We start from the raw sequence: 21,164 nt of genomic DNA, 5'->3' as shown, positions 1-21,164 counted from the left end.
AACTCCAAACTGTGTCCCAGTGGTTACTGAACAAAGTCGTTTTGGTGGATACTCAGAGCAGAACCACGTGAGTCTGTTAGACACGTGGCCAACTGAAGCGCTAAACTCTGACCTTTGGCGTGATTCTCCCCGCGCTGTTCTCTGCAACCCCGGATTGTTACCCCCAGCCTCTGGAGCAGCCCTTAACCCGGTAGGTAGATGATGACCATGATGTTCTTCCTTGCGAGAAGTAGCGAGAGTTGGCACCGTTGACTTGTGCCGAATCATAGGGGTATTTGATAGAACTTTAGAACCAAACCCAACACCCGGCGTCCACGGAGGCAGGTGACACTAATGACATCAACCAGAGAGAAAACATTGTTATAACCCACACTATGGACATGTACAAGGTAGTAAACACTGTTATAACTCATACTATGGACATGTACAGGGTAGTAAACACTGTTATAACCCATACTATGGACATGTACAAGGTAGTAAACACTGTTATAACTCATACTATGGGCATGTACAAGGTAGTAAACACTGTTATAACTCACACTATGGACATGTACAATGATTTCCTCCTACATTAAGACCAAATTAAACACAAGGAATTAACACTTCTGTATTATTCATGCGCTGGCGGTTGTTCCCGTGGACTTGTGAGTGGGCAAAGGTTGACGTCATTTCAGTGAGACTTTGTTAATGAATATTCAAGTATTTCGTGAACAGCAATGCAGTTTCGGCATGTCGCGCCCGCCTTCGTGTCGTGGTCGTGTCTGTCACAATGAGGCCATAGTTGAGTTATTCTGCAGTGACGTGCTAATCTGGTCACGTGTACAGTCAGTTTTCACGAGGTTCGATATCCTACCTGCTTCACCTGGCGCTATGTGATTACACGTGGAGACGAAGGTATCTTGCGAGGCATGATAGTCAATGTTACATAAATGATTGGTTATCCTACGACTTCATACTTTCCTTCAAGGAAGACTACTCTTGCGTCTTATCATGTTACTCAAGTTTAGACAGTTTTAACGCGGGATAATAATTAGTTAAGAATTTAAAATTTTAAAGGGCTGTCATTGTCAAACGCTCGTTAGGTATAGATGATCCCTGTTTCTAGATGGGGATTAACTGATGTTTAAGGGGAAGCAGTGCTGTGTGTGAGGGAGTCAGAGTGTGCTCACACCCACTGACAGACAGTCATCCCTATTTCAATACAGATACGTTGACGATCTCATTCACTTAATGCCATGAAGTTTGGCTTAGATATTCACAAGCGGGTATTCTAAAGAATGTTGAATGATATGTCAGTGATGTCTGTACCATTGGCAACATGTGTTGTAAACCAGACAAACATAGAACAAGCGGTGCAATAAAGCACTGTTACCGTACAACAACCTAGCACTCATTGTCGACAACACCTAGCGATGTGACCGACATCTGTGTTACTATGTGACCGACACCTGTTACTATGTGACCGACAGCTATTTCTATGTGACCGACATCTGTGTTACTATGTGACCAACATCTGTTACTATGTGACCGACAGCTGTTACTATGTGACCGACAGCTATCACAGTGTGACCTACAGGTGTTACTATGTGACCGACAGCTGTTACTATGTGACCGACAGCTGTGTTACTATGTGACCGACAGCTATCACAATATGACCTACAGCTGTTACTATGTGACCGACAGCTGTTACTGTGTGACCGACAGCTGTTACTATGTGACCGAGAGCTATCACAATGTGACCTACAGCTGTTACTGTGTGACCAACACCTGTGTTACTATGTGACCTACAGCTGTTGGCATGTGGCCGACACCTGTGTTACTATGTAACCAACACCTATTACTTTGTGACCGACAGCTGTTACTATGTGACCGACAGCTGTTACTATTTGACCGACAGCTGTTACTATGTGACCGACAGCTATAACTATGTGACCGACAGCTAGCACAATGTGACCTACAGATGTTACTATATGACCGACAGCTGTTACTATTTGACTGACAGCTGTTGCTATGTGACCTACAGCTATTACTATCTGACCGACAGCTATTACTTTGTGACCGACAGCTGTTACTATGTGACTGGCAGCTGTTACTATGTGACCTACATCTATTACTATGTGACCGACAGCTATCACTATGTGACCGACAGCTGTTACTATGTGACCTACAGCTATTACCACGTGACCGACAGCTATCACAATGTGACCTACAGGTGTTACTTTGTAACCGACAGCTGTTACTTTGTGACCGACAGCTGTTACTATGTGACTGGCAGCTGTTACTATGTGACCTACACCTATTACTATGTGACCGACAGCTATCACAATGTGACCTACAGCTGTTACTATATAACCGACAGCTGTTTCTATGTGACCGACAGCTGTGTTACTATGTGACCGACATCTGTTACTATGTGACCGACAGCTGTTACTATGTGACCGACAGCTACCACAATGTGACCTACAGCTGTTACTATGTGACCGACAGCTGTTACTATGTGACCGACAGCTGTGTTGATATGTGACCGACATCTGTTACTTTGTGACCGACATCTGTTACTATGTGACCGACAGCTATCACAATGTGCCCTACAGCTGTTACTATGTGACCAACACCTGTGTTACTATGTGACCGATAGCTGTTGGCATGTGGCCGACACCTGTGTTACTATGTAACCGACACCTATTACTTTGTGACCGACAGCTGTTACTATGTGACCGACAGCTGTTACTATTTGACCGACAGCTGTTACTATGTGACCGACAGCTATAACTATGTGACCGACAGCTATCACAATGTGACCTACAGCTGTTACTATATGACCGACAGCTGTTACTATTTGACTGACAGCTGCTACTATGTGACCTACAGCTATTACTATCTGACCGACAGCTATAACTATGTGACCGACAGCTATCACAATGTGACCTACAGCTGTTACTATATGACCGACAGCTGTTACTATGTGACTGACAGCTGCTACTATGTGACTTACAGCTATTACTATCTGACCGACAGCTATTACTTTGTGACCGACAGCTGTTACTATGTGACCTACAGCTATTACCACGTGACCGACAGCTATCACAATGTGACCTACAGCTGTTACTATGTAACCGACAGCTGTTACTTTGTGACCGACAGCTGTTACTATGTGACTGACAGCTGTTACTATGTGACCGACAGCTGTGTTACTATGTGACCGACATCTGTAAATATGTGACCGACAGCTGTTACTATGTGACCGACAGCTATCACAATGTGACCTACAGCTGTTACTTTGTTACCGACAGCTGTTACTATGTGACCGACAGCTGTGTTACTATGTGACCGACAGCTGTTACTATGTGACCGACAGCTGTTACTATGTGACCGACAGCTATCACAATGTGACCTACAGCTGTTACTATGCGACCAACACCTGTGTTACTATGTGACCGATAGCTGTTGGCATGTGGCCGACACCTGTGTTACTATGTAACCGACACCTATTACTTTGTGACCGACAGCTGTTACTATGTGACCGTCAGCTGTTACTATGTGTAACTACGTCATCAACAGCTGTACAATAACTGTACATCTGTACAGTAACCACGGAAGTAGTTCATACAGCTCAACAATCACTATCCAATAAAATAGAGTTATTTATACAGGCAACAGGCTTCACCCTTCCTGTCTAATGAGGAAGTGGAGTATAGGGTTGTCCGGTGTGTAACAGACGCTTGATCCGGTGCCTGTCAAGGACCTAACTAAACATGAGCGACGTTGACCACGGCGACATAGTCCTGGATGACCTGAACGGCAAAGGTGAGCAACTAAGATTTTCTTGGTTAAGGTTGAAATCATTAAACCATAGCACTGATGTGAATTTAATGTTTTACCAAACTACTTACTGTTTTACATGAAAGACCGGTGAGTATATATTCCATATTGTATGACACTTTGATACTGGTTCTGAAACAAGGTGATTGATGTAAAATCGGTGGGATCGTTGAACGTTATGATGGATGCATATCCTGTAATGGATATGGCGATACGTATTTCACTAATTAGGGGCAAGGCTGGAAGAGCCGTCTAGCTGCCTGTACAGACATGCCAGAAACCCACGATTGGGGGTTCGAATCCAGGTACCGCCCTGAATATGTTTCTTGGTTTGTCTGCACAGCGCTCGTGGGTTTCACCAAAGTGGTAAGCGTCCGAGACCTGCATCACGTCTAGCTTTCCTCCCATGTCCAGCTGATACGCCGTGATATAACTGGAATACTGTTCAAAGCGGCATTAAACCTCACTCACTCACTCACTCACTCACTCACTCAATCACTCACTCACTCACTCACTCACTCACTCACTCACGAGCTCACTCACTCACGAGCTCACTCACTCACTCACTCACGAGCTCACGAGCTCACTCACTCACTCACTCACGAGCTCACGAGCTACTGTCAGTAGTGACCCAGGTCAATGTTAATGGGGATATATACGCCGTCTATTTGCGCTAATAAACACACACGCTTACTTCTTGTTGTTATATCATTGTTTATTATCACGAAAATATCTATTTTAAAAGTATTCTTGTACATTGTCACAAATCTAGTAGATCACACAATAAACAACCTTATCACTCGCCCGCTAAACGGCTGGTGGGAATGTAATCAGTATAACATTCATCATATAGATGAGGAAAAAATAGTTCTGATAAAAATGCGGAAACATGTTGCCACTAGCTGGAGGCGTTATTGTAACATAAAAGTTACATAAACCTCATTGTCGTCGGTGGAGAAACATTACCTTCAGCCGCAAGCGCCCTAGGACTAACATCGGGTAATACAGAGTGAGTGGGTGCTGTGATATATATTTGGTAATAATCGACAATATTGTTGGGATATATTTGGTAATAATCGACAATGTTGTTGGGATATATTTAGTAAAAATCGACAATGTTGTTGGGATATATTTAGTAATAATCGACAATGTTGTTGAGATATATTTGGTAATAATCGACAATGTTGTTGGGATATATTTGGTGACAATCGACAATGTTGTTGAGATATATTTGGTAATAATCGGGGTAGTAGCCTAGTGGTTAAAGCGTTCGTTCGTAACGTCGAAGGCCCGGCTTCGACTCCCCACATGGGTACAATGTGTGAAGCCCATTTCTGGTGTTACCCGCCGAAATATTGCTGGAATATGGATAAAAGCGGCGTAAAACCATATTCACTTATTCACTAGTGTTCTGTCGTTTTCAGCAACCACCCCAGAGGATGACACAGAGAGGGAGAAGGAAGAGGGTAACACAGCGTCCCCCCCGGACCAGCCTGGAACACCTCCCCCTGTCACCCCTCCTGCCTCCCACCCGCCTGTCCCGGGGGAAGACCGACACTGCCCCCTCTGTAAGAACAAGATCCCCCGCTACTCGTGCCGCGGGGGTAGTGTGGACGTATGTGAAGACGGCCGATGTCGATCCTGTGAAAATATCACGTCGGTGCCTTCGTTGTCGGACCTGCTCGGAGAGGACGTCACGGGCGACGACTTTCAGACCGAGGTAATTAAGTCAGTGCTGTGACTATAGTAACACTCGTACACGTTGAACAACGTCCACGTGTCTACAGTAACATTTACACCTACTGGCAGTCGGTGGTCAAGCGCACTGTGGGTTCTATGCTGCTATTATCGTACAGTCAGAGGTCACATAGGTAGTCGATGGTCAGGGTGTCACTGTGGGTTCCATGCTGCTATTATCGTACAGTCAGAGGTCATATAGGTAGTCGATGGTCAGGATGTCACTGTGGGTTCTATGCTGCTATTATCGTACAGTCAGAGGTCACATAGGTAGTCGATGGTCAGGATGTCATTGTGGCTTCCATGCTGCTCTTAACGTACAGTCAGAGGTCACATAGGTAGTCGATGGTCAGGATGTCACTGGCTTCCATGCTGCTATTATCGTACAGTCAGAGGTCACATAGGTAGTCGATGGTCAGGATGTCACTGGCTTCCATGCTGCTCTTAACGTACAGTCAGAGGTCACAGGGTCAGTAGATTGCCAGGATGTCACTGGTTTCCATGCTGCTCTTAACGTACAGTCAGAGGTCACAGAGTCAGTAGATGGCCAGGATGTTACTGGTTTCTATGCTGCTATTATCGTACAGTCAGAAGTCACAGGGTCAGTCGATGGTCAGGATGTCACTGTGGGTTCTATGCTGCTATTGTTGTACAGTCAGAGGTCATAGAGGCAGTAGATTGTAAGGATGACACTGTGGGTTCTATGCTGCAGGTCGCACACAAAAGTCAGCTGCTGTTGATAGGACGACAGGAGGCTGAGTTGGAGACCATCATAGACCGCCTGATCAGAAACCATGGAACCAAGGAGAAAGCGCTGTTGTACGCCATCACACACTTCCCTACTGAAGCTAAGGTAGACACTGTTGTACGCCATCACACACTTCCCTACTGAAGCTAAGGTAGACACTGTTGTACGCCATCACACACTTCCCTACTGAAGCTAAGGTAGACACTGTTGTTTGACATCCACACTTCCCTACTGAAGATAAGGTAGACACTGTTGTACGCCATCACACACTTCCCTACTGAAGCTAAGGTAGACACTGTTGTTTGACATCCACACTTCCCTACGGGAAGATAAGGTAGACACAGTTGTACGCCATCACACACTTCCCTACTGAAGCTAAGGTAGACACTGTTGTACGCCATCACACACTTCCTACTGAAGCTAAGGTAGACACTGTTGTTTGACATCCACACTTCCCTACTGAAGCTAAGGTAGACACTGTTGTACGCCATCACACACTTCCCTACTGAAGCTAAGGTAGACACTGTTGTTTGACATCCACACTTCCCTACGGGAAGATAAGGTAGACACTGCTGTACGCCATCACACACTTCCCAACTGAAGCTAAGGTAGACACTGTTGTTTGACATCCACACTTCCCTACGGGAAGATAAGGTAGACACTGTTGTACGCCATCACACACTTCCCTGCTGAAGCTAAGGTAGACACTGTTTGTTTGACATCCACACTTCCCTAATGAAGCTAAGGTAGACACTATTGTTTGACATCCACACTTCCCTACTGAAGCTAAGGTAGACACTGTTGTACGCCATCACACACTTCCCTACTGAAGCTGAGGTAGACACTGTTGTTTGACATCCACACTTCCCTACGGGAAGATAAGGTAGACACTGTTGTACGCCATCACACACTTCCCTACTGAAGCTAAGGTAGACACTGTTGTACGCCATCACACACTTCCCTACTGAAGATAAGGTAGACACTGTTGTTTGACATCCACACTTCCCTACTGAAGCTGAGGCAGACACTGTTGTACGCCATCACACACTTCCCTATTGAAGCTAAGGTAGACACTGTTGTTTGACATCCACACTTCCCTACTGAAGCTAAGGCAGACACTGTTGTACGCCATCACACACTTCCCTACTGAAGCTAAGGTAGACACTGTTGTACGCCACCACACACTTCCCTACTGAAGCTAAGGTAGACACTGTTGTTTGACATCAACACTTCCCTACGGGAAGATAAGGTAGACACTGTTGTACGCCATCACACACTTCCCTGCTGAAGCTAAGGTAGACACTGTTGTACGCCATCACACACTTCCCTACTGAAGCTAAGGTAGACACTGTTGTTTGACATCCACACTTCCCTACTGAAGCTAAGGTAGACACTGTTGTACGCCATCACACACTTCCCTACTGAAGCTAAGGTAGACACTGTTGTACGCCATCACACACTTCCCTATTGAAGCTAAGGTAGACACTGTTGTTTGACATCCACACTTCCCTACTGAAGCTAAGGTAGACACTGTTGTACGCCATCACACACTTCCCTGCTGAAGCTAAGGCAGACACTGGTGTACGCCATCACACACTTCCCTACTGAAGCTAAGGTAGACACTGTTGTTTGACATCCACACTTCCCTACGGGAAGATAAGGTAGACACTGTTGTACGCCATCACACACTTCCCTACTGAAGATAAGGTAGACACTGTTGTTTGACATCCACACTTCCCTACTGAAGCTGAGGCAGACACTGTTGTACGCCATCACACACTTCCCTATTGAAGCTAAGGTAGACACTGTTGTTTGACATCCACACTTCCCTACGGGAAGATAAGGTAGACACTGTTGTACGCCATCACACACTTCCCTACTAAAGATAAGGTAGACACTGTTGTACGCCATCACACACTTCCCTACTGAAGCTAAGGTAGACACTGTTGTTTGACATCCACACTTCCCTACTGAAGCTAAGGCAGACACTGTTGTACGCCATCACACACTTCCCTACTGAAGCTAAGGTAGACACTGTTGTACGCCATCACACACTTCCCTACTGAAGCTAAGGTAGACACTGTTGTTTGACATCCACACTTCCCTACGGGAAGATAAGGTAGACACTGTTGTACGCCATCACACACTTCCCTGCTGAAGCTAAGGTAGACACTGTTGTACGCCATCACACACTTCCCTACTGAAGCTAAGGTAGACACTGTTGTACGCCATCACACACTTCCCTACTGAAGCTAAGGTAGACACTGTTGTACGCCATCACACACTTCCCTATTGAAGCTAAGGTAGACACTGTTGTTTGACATCCACACTTCCCTACTGAAGCTAAGGTAGACACTGTTGTACGCCATCACACACTTCCCTGCTGAAGCTAAGGCAGACACTGGTGTACGCCATCACACACTTCCCTACTGAAGCTAAGGTAGACACTGTTGTTTGACATCCACACTTCCCTACGGGAAGATAAGGTAGACACTGTTGTACGCCATCACACACTTCCCTACTGAAGCTAAGGTAGACACTATTGTTTGACATCCACACTTCCCTACTGAAGCTAAGGTAGACACTGTTGTACGCCATCACACACTTCCCTACTGAAGCTAAGGTAGACACTGTTGTACGCCATCACACACTTCCCTACTGAAGCTAAGGTAGACACTGTTGTTTGACATCCACACTTCCCTACGGGAAGATAAGGTAGACACTGTTGTACGCCATCACACACTTCCCTACTGAAGCTAAGGTAGACACTGTTGTACGCCATCACACACTTCCCTACTGAAGCTAAGGTAGACACTGTTGTTTGACATCCACACTTCCCTACTGAAGCTAAGGCAGACACTGTTGTACGCCATCACACACTTCCCTACTGAAGCTAAGGTAGACACTGTTGTTTGACATCCACACTTCCCTACGGGAAGATAAGGTAGACACTGTTGTACGCCACACACACTTCCCTGCTGAAGATAAGGTAGACACTGGTGTACGCCATCACACACTTCCCTGCTGAAGATAAGGTAGACACTGTTGTACGCCATCACACACTTCCCTACTGAAGCTAAAGTAGACATTGTTGTTTGACATCCACACTTCCCTACGGGAAGATAAGGTAGACACTGTTGTACGCCATCACACACTTCCCTACTGAAGCTAAGGTAGACACTGTTGTTTGACATCCACACTTCCCTACTGAAGCTAAGGCAGACACTGTTGTACGCCACACACACTTCCCTGCTGAAGCTAAGGTAGACACTGTTGTACGCCATCACACACTTCCCTACTGAAGCTAAGGTAGACACTGTTGTTTGACATCCACACTTCCCTACGGGAAGATAAGGTAGACACTGTTGTACGCCATCACACACTTCCCTGCTGAAGCTTAGGTAGACACTGTTGTTTGACATCCACACTTCCCTACGGGAAGATAAGGTAGACACTGTTGTACGCCATCACACACTTCCCTGCTGAAGCTAAGGTAGACACTGTTGTACGCCATCACACACTTCCTACTGAAGCTAAGGTAGACACTGTTGTTTGACATCCACACTTCCCTACGGGAAGATAAGGTAGACACTGTTGTACGCCATCACACACTTCCCTGCTGAAGCTAAGGTAGACACTGTTGTACGCCACACACACTTCCCTGCTGAAGCTAAGGTAGACACTGTTGTACGCCATCACACACTTCCCTACTGAAGCTAAGGTAGACACTGTTGTTTGACATCCACACTTCCCTACGGGAAGATAAGGTAGACACTGTTGTACGCCATCACACACTTCCCTACTGAAGCTAAGGTAGACACTATTGTTTGACATCCACACTTCCCTACGGGAAGATAAGGTAGACACTGTTGTACGCCATCACACACTTCCCTACTGAAGCTAAGGTAGACACTGTTGTTTGACATCCGCTCTTCCCTACAAGAAGCTAAGGCAGACACTGTTGTTTCACATCCACACTTCCCTACTGAAGCTAAGGTAGACACTTATTATCGTGCAATATGTTGGGTTCGTGTTCAGGTGCAGATCTTCGTGAACACCCTGCTGCACCGCGGCGCCAACCCGTCGACGTGCGACAGCGCCTGGCAGACCCCCCTCCACCACGCCGTCAAGAGGAACTTCAAGGGTGTGTGTAGTAAACTGCTGGAGAATGAGGCCCTCCCTCACGTCCGAGACAAGGACAACAACATGCCCTACCACTTGGCCCTCAACAACAACAACGACGACATCGCTGCGATGTTGCTGTCGGTCATGCCACATACGGTGTAAGTCGAGCGTCACTTGACGCACGAGTAGAAAAAGGGGGTCGTACGGCTTCAAAGATTCATTGTTTACTGACAATGTCTGTAGACGGTCAGTAGTGTAACATAGATGTGTGTTATGTTCAGTAACGGATGCCAAGGACGATTACTTACCTGTTGTGTCTGTTTTCAGAGTACGGAGTCTGTTTGTGGCTACCGAGGATGCCGGATCGGCCGCCGAGTGCAGTCTACATGATCTCATAAACAACAACATGCAGGTAATGGTCTTTGACGCATTATCTTACAGATCACCGTGTATACGGGTGACGTAACTAAGTGCAGGTACATATGACGTTATATTGGTAGATGGAACAAAGTGCATGGACGTTATACAGGCAGGTAGGTGGGTATAATTCCAGGTACAGATGACGTTATACAGGTAGGTGGGTATAATTCCAGGTACAGATGACGTTATACAGGTAGATTGATGTAAGTGCAGGTACAGATGACGTTATACAGGCAGGTAGATATAATTCCAGGTACAGATGACGTTATACAGGTAGATTGATGTAAGTGCAGGTACAGATGACGTTATACAGGTAAATAGCCCTAGGTGCAGTTACAGATGACGTTATACAGGCAGGTTGGTATAAGTGCAGGTACAGATGACGTTATACGGGTAGATGGGTATCAGTGCGATAGATTCTAGGGTGTTTCCGTTGGGTGTATGGCTCATTATGTAATAACCTCGATACCGTGTGATAGAATCTCCTCGGTTTCAGTAAATACATTCCTCAGATATTATGAATATTTGTATTACAGCATGCGGCACTGGGCGTCCTAGACGCCATGATGGACCGTCTGGGTGACAGTGGTCACGTGAGGGTGTTCTATCACGTGCTGGAAGTAGATGCAAAAGGGCGCTCCCCATCCCACCCCGAGTTTGAATCCCACGACAAGTCCTGTCTCCATCTGATCTCACAGCGAGGTCTGAAGGTAGGCCAGCAATGACGGAGATGGATGCGTTGTGCTGTCAGCTACTAAAGAAAGATCCGTTCCAATTTTTAAATCTCAAGGCAAGTTAATCCGAAAACTTACCCATCGATGGCCTGGAAACAGTCTGTTGTCTCTAGTGTCCGTGCACCAATTGTCCGGCAACTCTGTCCGAAAACTTGCTGACTCATCAACGATTGTATGTGTTGTCGTGTTGTGTTGCAGTCGCTTGTCTTCCATGACGTCGTCCGTCTCCTAATACGCCGGAAGTGGAAGAAATACGCCAGACTCAGATTCGAGTAAGGGTATATTATGTGTGTGTGTGTGTGTGTGCGTGTGTTGGTGTGTGTTGGTGTGTGTGTCTGTTGGTGTGACAGCTTGTACTAGTCCGGACAAATGCCCACTGAGATACCATGCCGCAGTTTAACATGAATACCCCACTCAGACACAGTATACTGACTCCGAGCCGACCAGTCCTTGTTTTAGCCCCTTAATGCCGAGCGTCAGACAGGGTAACAACAAGCCCCCCGACATGACGTGGCCGGGGATCGAACCCCGGACCTTCCACGAAGGCGGTCTATTACTATCTTTAACAAGACTCTGTATGATGTCTTTTATCGCGAACACCTGATGTCATCACTGGTTTTCAGTGATCCATCCAGAAATATTTTCCTTCCTCTTTTGATTTCTACGCCAAGTGAAATCTGTTTTGTCGCATAAGCGAGACTGGTTATTCTCTGGCGTTGGCGCTTTATATAATATCAGCTGACATCAGTGTTAGTGTAGGTATGTGGTGTGAGCTAGTGAATGTACGGAGTCGTCAGTGTACTCTGTATGCTGCAGCGTGATGTAGCGTGTTTAACTTCTCTAAAATATGACGTATCGTGTTTTTTACTTCACTAAAGTAAGACGTAACGTGTTTGACTTGTCTGCAGTGTGGCGTAGCGTGTTTGACTTCTCTACAATATGACGTAGCGTGTTTGACATCTCTACAATATGACGTAGCGTGTTTGACTTCTCTACAATATGACGTAGCGTGTTTGACATCTCTACAATATGACGTATCCTGTTTGACTTCTCTTCAGTATGATCAAACGTGTTTGACTTGTCTTCAGTTTGACGAATTATGTTTGACTTTATTACAATATGCCGTAACGTAGTGTGTTTGACTTCCCTTCAGACTGAACTGTTTGCTGTTCTGCGTCACGCTGCTGTGTTTGACCTTCTCCGTGGCTGTATCTACCCTGACCTCTGACCCCGCCTTATACTCGGACCCCCTGCAGATCGCCCGGGGGGTGGCGGAATGCTTTGGGGCCGTCCTCGTCCTCGCCACCCTGGTGTTGGAGCTGAACCAAATGCGGAGGTAGGTCTGTCCTCCCACAGTGTGTGGACATGCGCAGTAATACATACACTGGGCTAGACATAGTTACACTAACACAGTAACGCCGTTTTACCACAACAAAATATTAACAACTGTTTTACTCCTTTCTTCAAACAATGACAAAGTAATATCACTTCTGACAAGATGTCTAGTGTGAGATATATGACATGTTCCAGACATCGAGGAGACTACTGGAGGGATAAGTTTAACTGGATCGACCTGTCGTCCTCCTTCCTGCTGCTGATGGTGATCCCGCTCCGCTTCACTCACAGACAGGAGCAGTGGCATGTCTTCTCAATGGGCTATCTGCTGTGGACGCTCAGGATGTTCAAGTATGCCGCTGTCTTCAGGTAACTGCAAGATAACACCATCTGTTCAGGTAACTGCAAGATAACACCAGGTGTTCAGGTAACTGCAAGATAACACCAGGTGTTCAGGTAACTGCAAGATAACACCAGCTGTTCAGGTAACTGCAAGATAACACCAGGTGTTCAGGTAACTGATAGATGCACATCAGGTGTTCAGGTAACTGCGAGATAACACCAGGTGTTCAGGTAACTGCAAGATAACACCAGGTGTTCAGGTAACTGCGAGATAACACCAGGTGTTCAGGTAACTGCGAGATAACACCAGGTGTTCAGGTAACTGCGAGATAACACCAGGTGTTCAGGTAACTGCGAGATAACACCAGGTGTTCAGGTAACTGCGAGATAACGCCAGGTGTTCAGGTAACTGCGAGATAACACCAGGTGTTCAGGTAACTGCAAGATAACACCAGGTGTTCAGGTAACTGCGAGATAACACCAGGTGTTCAGGTAACTGCAAGATAACACAGGTGTTCAGGTAACTGCAAGATAACACCAGGTGTTCAGGTAACTGCGAGATAACACCAGGTGTTCAGGTAACTGCAAGATAACACCAGGTGTTCAGGTAACTGCGAGATAACACCAGGTGTTCAGGTAACTGCGAGATAATACCAGGTAATCAGGTAACTGCGAGATAACACCAGGTAATCAGGTAACTGCAAGATAACACCAGGTGTTCAGGTAACTGATAGATGCACACCAGGTGTTCAGGTAACTGCGAGATAACACCAGGTGTTCAGGTAACTGCGAGATAACACCAGGTGTTCAGGTAACTGCGAGATAACACCAGGTGTTCAGGTAACTGCGAGATAACACCAGGTGTTCAGGTAACTGCAAGATAACACCAGGTGTTCAGGTAACTGCGAGATAACACCAGGTGTTCAGGTAACTGCGAGATAACACCAGGTGTTCAGGTAACTGCGAGATAACACCAGGTGTTCAGGTAACTGCGACATAACACCAGGTGTTCAGGTAACTGCGAGATAACACCAGGTGTTCAGGTAACTGCGAGATAACACCAGGTGTTCAGGTAACTGATAGATGCACATCAGGTGATCAGGTAACTGCGAGATAACACCAGGTGTTCAGGTAACTGCGAGATAACACCAGGTGTTCAGGTAACTGCGAGATAATACCAGGTAATCAGGTAACTGCGAGATAACACCAGGTAATCAGGTAACTGCGAGATAACACCAGGTGTTCAGGTAACTGCAAGATAACACCAGGTGTTCAGGTAACTTATAGATGCACACCAGCTGCAGGTAATCAGGTAACTGCGAGATAACACCAGGTGTTCAGGTAACTGATAGATGCACACCAGGTGTTCAGATAACTGCGAGATAACACCAGGTGTTCAGGTAACTGCGAGATAACACCAGGTGTTCAGGTAACTGCAAGATAACACCAGGTGTTCAGGTAACTGATAGATGCACACCAGCTGTTCAGGTAACTGCACGATGACACCAGGTGTTCGGGTAACTGATAGATGGCCATTTCCCTGCAGGCGGACGGGAGCCTACGCCCTGATCCTGTGGCGCATCATCAGCAGGGACATCCTCCAGTTCATCCTGTTCTTCCTCGTCATCCTCCTTGCTTTCACCGGGTCCTTCACCTTGGCACTCAAGGGAGAGAACGCCCTGACCGTGCATAACGAAACCAGGTGGGCAGTTTCATATTGCTGTAGCACTATATACATAACACACCACAGACGTATGTGTTGGCGAGAGTTATTGAACTGCAATGCAACAGATCATCCAATAGCAATAGGTTCCCTGGCTGAGGAAGACGCTGATAGGAATGTGATCACCGACAGGGACGACAAGGTAACCATGTTTCAGCATCTACAGGGTAGCTATAAATTCCATATTTCAGCATCTACAGGGTAGCTATGGTTTCCATGTTTCAGCATCTACAGGGTAGCTATAGATTCCATGTTTCAGCATATACAGGGTAGCCATGGTTTCCATGTTTCAGCATCTACAGGGTAGCTATGGTTTCCATGTTTCAGCATCTACAGGGTAGCTATGGTTTCCATGTTTCAGCATCTACAGGGTAGCTATAGATTCCATGTTTCAGCATCTACGGGTTAGCTATGGTTTCCATGTTTCAGCATCTACAGGGTAGCTATAAATTCCATATTTCAGCATCTACAGGGTAGCTATGGTTTCCATGTTTCAGCATCTACAGGGTAGCTATAGATTCCATGTTTCAGCATCTACAGGGTAGCTATAGATTCCATGTTTCAGCATCTACAGGGTAGCTATAGATTCAATGTTTCAGCATCTACGGGTTAGCTAAAGTTTCCATGTTTCAGCATCTACAGGGTAGCTATAAATTCCATATTTCAGCATCCACAGGGTAACTATGGTTTCCATGTTTCAGCATCCACAGGGTAGCTATAGATTCCATGTTTCAGCATCTACGGGTTAGCTATGGTTTCCATGTTTCAGCATCTACAGGGTAGCTATAAATTCCATATTTCAGCATCTACAGGGTTACTATGGTTTCCATGTTTCAGCATCTAACGGGTAGCTATGGTTTCCATGTTTCAGCATCAACAGGGTAGCTATAGATTCAATGTTTCAGCATCTACAGGTTAGCTATGGTTTCCATGTTTCAGCATCTACAGGGTAGCTATAAATTCCATGTTACAGCATATACAGGGTAGCCATGGTTTCCATGTTTCAGCATCTACAGGGTAGCTATGGTTTCCATGTTTCAGCATCTACAGGGTAGCTATGGTTTCCATGTTTCAGCATCTACAGGGTAGCTATAGAATCCATGTTTCAGGATCTACAGGGTAGCTATAGATTCCATGTTTTAGCTTCTAACGGGTAGCTATGGTTTCCATGTTTCAGCATCTACAGGGTAGCTATAGATTCCATGTTTCAGCATCCACAGGGTAGCTATAGATTCCATGTTTCAGCATCTAACGGGTAGCTATGGTTTCCATGTTTCAGCATCAACAGGGTAGCTATAGATTCAATGTTTCAGCATCTACAGGTTAGCTATGGTTTCCATGTTTCAGCATCTACAGGGTAGCTATAAATTCCATATTTCAGCATCTACAGGGTAACTGTGGTTTCCATGTTTCAGCATCTACAGGGTAGCTATAGATTCCATGTTTCAGCATATACAGGGTAGCCATGGTTTCCATGTTTCAGCATCTACAGGGTAGCTATGGTTTCCATGTTTCAGCATCCACAGGGTAGCTATAGATTCCATGTTTCAGCATCTACGGGTTAGCTATGGTTTCCATGTTTCAGCATCTACAGGGTAGCTATAAATTCCATATTTCAGCATCTACAGGGTTACTATGGTTTCCATGTTTCAGCATCTACAGGGTAGCTATAGAATCCATGTTTCAGCATCTACAGGGTAGCTATAGATTCCATGTTTTAGCTTCTAACGGGTAGCTATGGTTTCCATGTTTCAGCATCTACAGGGTAGCTATAATAGATTCCATGTTTCAGCATCAACAGGGTAGCTATAGATTCAATGTTTCAGCATCTACAGGTTAGCTATGGTTTCCATGTTTCAGCATCTACAGGGTAGCTATAAATTCCATATTTCAGCATCTACAGGGTAACTATGGTTTCCATGTTTCAGCATCTACAGGGTAGCTATACATTCCATGTTTCAGTATCTACAGGGTAGCTATAGATTCCATGTTTCAGCTTCTAACGGGTAGCTATGGTTTCCATGTTTCAGCATCTACAGGGTAGCTATAGATTCCATGTTTCAGCATCTAACGGGTAGCTATGGTTTCCATGTTTCAGCATCTACAGGGTAACTGTAGTTTCCAGGTTTCTTGTTGTTTGTGTGTCTGTTTGTTGTTTAACGCCGCTCTCGGCAATATTCCATCTATATGACGGTGGTCTGTAAAGAGTCTAGACCAGGCAATCCTGTGGTTGATATCATGAGCAGCGATCTACGCATTTGGGGTACGATGACATGCATCAACAAAGTCAGCGAGCCTGACCACCGATCCCGTTAGATGCCATGGGTTGCTGAAGACCAATTCTAACCCTGATCTAACCAGCATCTAGGGGTAGATTTAGATACCATGTTTCAGCATCTACGGGATTGATATGGTTACTATATTTACTACGGGGTAGATATGTTTTTCATGTTTCAGCAGCTGATGTCTGATATCCTTATGTTCAGGGGTTCAGGGGAGCCACGACTGCCACTTTTCAGCTTCTACACGTCTTGTCTTCGTGTTTTTCAGCAACTACTGGAATGTCATGTTTGTCGGTGTACGGACACTGATAGAGGCATACGCTGTAGTGGAGTATGCAGGCGAGGGAGGATACCCGTATGTGAACAATTCATTTTTCCATCACAGTCAGTGAGTGAGTGAGTGAGTTGAGTTTAACGCCGCTTTTAACAGTATTCCAGTTATATCACGGCGTGTCAGTGGTGCAGGTCTCTGGCGTTTACCACTTCGGTGAAACCCACGAGCACGGGTATGGTGCTGACAAACCTAGAAACATTATCGGGGCGAACCGGGATTCGAACCCACAATCATAGGTTGCGAACTGCGGCGTCTTAGACGACTGGGCCACGCGTGCCCCCTTTCCATCACAGAAATATTCTGATTGTGCAATAGTATAGAGAGATCTGCATTATATAATACAGTAAATTACAGGAAACTCATCGCCCAGAAAGGACGTATTTTAAAGAAAGCACGTTCTTCCCAACCCCAACCAATATCAATATAGTATAGAAGTCAATATCTGAGAAATATTAAAATTGAGGGCACGGAGTGTTTTAAAACTAAAGTGCAGATTATGATTGACAAGTAGTTACAACTATGTGATAACTGTTTGGTTTAATTCGGTGGCAGCATGAGAGGTTATTTGCCGGTTCCGTGTAAATGTTAGACAGTCAAGACAGCAATAATAAACCTACCAGCTGATGATGATTTCCTGCAACATGTCGTCAATGATACCTCAGCCTATATGATGTACAAGTACCCATAAAAGAGGAGAACATCCGATTCTTTTATATGATACCATAGTTACGCTGTCATGACAATTTAACTTCGCTAATATGCAAACTTCTTTATCATTGTATAAATGCCAATTTACGTCACCATCATCGTTATACTTGGACACCACAATTGTTTGTCTTTCACTCTGTCATCACTGTCGTCGTCTTCAGGCCGATGAGCACTTTCCTCATGGTGACCTTCCTATTCTTCTGCTGCGTGGTACTCCTCAGCATCCTCATCGCCCAGCTCAGCGACACCTACCACTACGTACAGAGAGACGCACAGCGTGGGCTGGAGCTCAATAGGGCGTGGATCATCAGCAGAGTCGAACTCAACAGTATATATGTCGGCAAGGTGGGTTATCACCAGAGTCGAACTCAACAGTATATATGTCGGCAAGGTGGGTTATCAACAGAGTCGAACTCAACAGTATATATGTCGGCAAGGTGGGTTATCACCAGAGTCGAACTCAACAGTATATATGTCGGCAAGGTGGGTTATCACCAGAGTCGAACTCAACAGTATATATGTCGGCAAGGTGGGTTATCACCAGAGTCGAACTCAACAGTATATATGTCGGCAAGGTGGGTTATCATCAGAGTCGAACTCAACAGTATATATGTCGGCAAGGTGGGTCCGTGGATCCCCTACTCAGGGCGTGCCTACATCCACTGCCACGTGTCCGTGTTTCAGAGCAGCAGGTTCAAGACGTACATAGAGATGGAGGAGATAAATAACCCACGTGACATCCTTAAACGCTGGGACGGCCCGGAGCTGAGTCAGATGAACAAGAACATCCGGGACCTGTGGGATCATCTGGACTCAAACAGGATGACCCTTCTGACCATCCAGTCCAGACTCGCCAGACAGGAGAACAGCCTCGTGCTCATCCAGTGAGTGAATTTTCTACATGGCCCGAGTAAATAGGTGCTACTGGATATATGTTATTGTGGCCATGTTTCACAGAGTACATCACGTTATTGTGGCAATGTTTCAAAGAGTACATCACGTTATTGTGGTAATGTTTCAAAGAGTACATCTCGTTATTGTGGCAATGTTTCAAAGAGTACGTCACGTGTTTTTGGATCTGTTTCAGAGAGTACATCACATTTTTGTGGCAATGTTTCATAAAGAACATCACGTTCGTGTCGTCATGTTTCAGAGAGTATCTGGAGCACCTGGTAAATTCAGAATCACGTGACAAGCTAGGAACGGCCCGGAAGGACCGAAGGACATGACACCAAGTAGTGACCTAGACTGTAACTGATGTGTCTCAGTAACTCCTTGTCACACATGCAGATCCTGCATCGACCCAGGGACGTCATCAATATCGTCATCACCATCGTCGTCACCTCTGTCATCATCATCGTCGTCACGTCATCGTCATCACTGTCATCACCACCATTGTCATCGCCATCATCATCACAATCATCATCACCATCGTCGTCACTACTGTCACCGCTGTCATAACCATTGTCGTCAACATCATCATCACCACCGTCATCCCCATTGTCTTCGTCACGCCGGGTTCGATTCCCGACATGGTACAATGTGTGGAGTCCATTTCTGGTGTCCCCCGACGTAACATTGCTGGGATATTGCTAAAAGCGGTGTAAAATCAAACTCACTCACTCCATTGTCATCACCATCATTCCCACCACCAGCATCTCCATCACCATCACCATCATCGTCAAGATCATCATCATCACGATCGTCGTTATCATCGTCGTCAACGCGGTATTTTTGAGCAACTATCACCTCCATCAGCACATGACACGTGAGTGCTTACACTGATACAGCGGTATAGCGGGGACTGGTATACGTCTCGACTTCAAGGAGTGTCTCACGTGCATGAGAATACACACTGTACAGCAAGATTCAGGCTTCTCGCGTGGTTTGTCTCATGGGAGGGGAATGTCTGATCTCATCTGACCAGTCGTGTGTTAATTGTGAGACTGTCTGGTCCAAAGGGGAGACAATCCACCATGCTTTCCGGGAAAGCCCACTTACCCCCATCATCGTAGAGATAAACGACCATCACAAACATCTTTACATCTTGAACTTTGTTGGATCTTTATTGCTGAAAGTTAGCTTGATGAGCCACAGCTACATGTGAGTGTGTATCCTTTCCGTGACACGGCAACACAACACAACTGTGCTACATGAACAGACACCAGCCGCCATCCATGACCAAATCAACAACACACACATCCCATATTTGTCTTCTCAAAAGTGCATAAGTTACAACATAACATTTATCCTACCACCATATAATCCCTGAAACTGACTGCCGTGTTCTCCAACTGCACCCATACGTGTACCCACGAACTGAGAAATAAAGTTTTATACACGGTATTTCAGAGTTGTCTTGTTTTAAACCAACGACAGGCAGTGACAGAAGCGTCCATAAAATCAGGATTTCATGCGTTATGCCTATGCTGTGCGGGCCTATGCAGGGGGTTTGCTGACAGGATGGCATTCACTGATCTGCATAATATACTGTGAGCCGACGGACTTTTGAATGTCGTGGTTTAAATACTGTACAGCCTGTAAATTCACCTCGCTTTTGTCGGTTTGAATATCATAAAAAAATTCTTCTTTGATAGGCATTTAGAAGTTGGAGTACTAAGTAAGGATAGGATTCATGGATGACAACTTCTTTATTACAATTAAGAGCGACGTGTCGGTGTAGGTTCTAACACCACTTGCTTGATAACGGTGTTAGAACCTACACCGAGTTCATCCATAAATCCCATCCTTACCGAATATCATCATTGCAACATCTACTGTGCTTAAAGGGAGACTACCCCGTCTTTAGAAACTAAACTTGGTCAACTTGATACTACTGAAACACCCCAGTACC

The 21,164-nt window shown here is 45.6% G+C and overlaps 3 protein-coding genes across 4 annotated transcripts in view; 2 read left to right on the top strand and 1 right to left on the bottom strand.

Moving 5' to 3' along the window:
- LOC124137320 (organic cation transporter protein-like) overlaps positions 1 to 130 on the bottom strand; it is a 33,353-nt gene extending 33,223 nt beyond the window's left edge. Inside the window, exon 1 of the mRNA XM_046503572.2 lies at positions 113 to 130. The gene's annotated coding sequence lies outside the window, so the exon portion shown is untranslated. The remainder of the gene's footprint in view (positions 1 to 112) is intronic.
- LOC124137315 lies at positions 53 to 20,654 on the top strand. Of its 2 annotated transcripts, none has more exons than XM_046503561.2 (15): positions 53 to 190; positions 3,654 to 3,807; positions 5,247 to 5,542; positions 6,272 to 6,412; positions 10,346 to 10,590; positions 10,760 to 10,844; positions 11,389 to 11,562; positions 11,785 to 11,858; positions 12,740 to 12,922; positions 13,117 to 13,290; positions 14,810 to 14,965; positions 17,537 to 17,623; positions 18,472 to 18,655; positions 18,995 to 19,194; positions 19,464 to 20,654. In XM_046503561.2, the coding sequence occupies exons 2-15, from the start codon at positions 3,756 to 3,758 to the stop codon at positions 19,537 to 19,539; spliced, it is 2,127 nt and encodes a 708-aa protein (XP_046359517.2). In that variant the 5' UTR covers positions 53 to 190; positions 3,654 to 3,755; the 3' UTR covers positions 19,540 to 20,654. The 2 variants fall into 2 exon arrangements, with proteins under 2 accessions (XP_046359517.2, XP_046359518.2); XM_046503562.2 differs by lacking the exon at positions 53 to 190 and adding an exon at positions 755 to 894.
- On the top strand, positions 1,971 to 3,202 carry LOC125383679. Its single transcript, XM_048402382.1, has 3 exons — positions 1,971 to 2,327; positions 2,381 to 2,520; positions 2,704 to 3,202. Exons 1-3 carry the CDS (start codon positions 1,971 to 1,973, stop codon positions 3,200 to 3,202), a joined length of 996 nt encoding a protein of 331 aa, XP_048258339.1.
- Positions 20,655 to 21,164: the final 510 nt, after the last annotated feature.

This window comes from Haliotis rufescens, unplaced genomic scaffold, assembly GCF_023055435.1.
Source record: "Haliotis rufescens isolate VD_foot unplaced genomic scaffold, xgHalRufe1.0.p SCAF_26, whole genome shotgun sequence".
Taxonomy (NCBI): domain Eukaryota; kingdom Metazoa; phylum Mollusca; class Gastropoda; order Lepetellida; family Haliotidae; genus Haliotis; species Haliotis rufescens.
Note: the sequence above shows the minus strand (reverse complement) of the source record. Positions and strands in the feature narration are given on the sequence as shown.

Bases quoted from the DNA above. Each gene is read 5' to 3' on its own strand.
- LOC125383679 (XM_048402382.1), top strand. From the start codon at position 1,971: ATGACCGACAGCTGTTACTATTTGACTGACAGCTGTTGCTATGTGACC. The intron at 2,328-2,380 runs GTGACCTACAGC...TGTGACCGACAG, and splicing joins TGACCGACAGCTATCACAAT to CTGTGTTACTATGTGACCGA. The intron at 2,521-2,703 runs GTGACCGACATC...TGTGACCGACAG, and splicing joins ACCGACAGCTGTGTTGATAT to CTGTTACTATGTGACCGACA.
- LOC124137315 (XM_046503561.2), top strand. From the start codon at position 3,756: ATGAGCGACGTTGACCACGGCGACATAGTCCTGGATGACCTGAACGGC. The intron at 17,624-18,471 runs GTATGTGAACAA...CGTCGTCTTCAG, and splicing joins GCAGGCGAGGGAGGATACCC to GCCGATGAGCACTTTCCTCA. The intron at 19,195-19,463 runs GTGAGTGAATTT...GTCATGTTTCAG, and splicing joins AACAGCCTCGTGCTCATCCA to AGAGTATCTGGAGCACCTGG.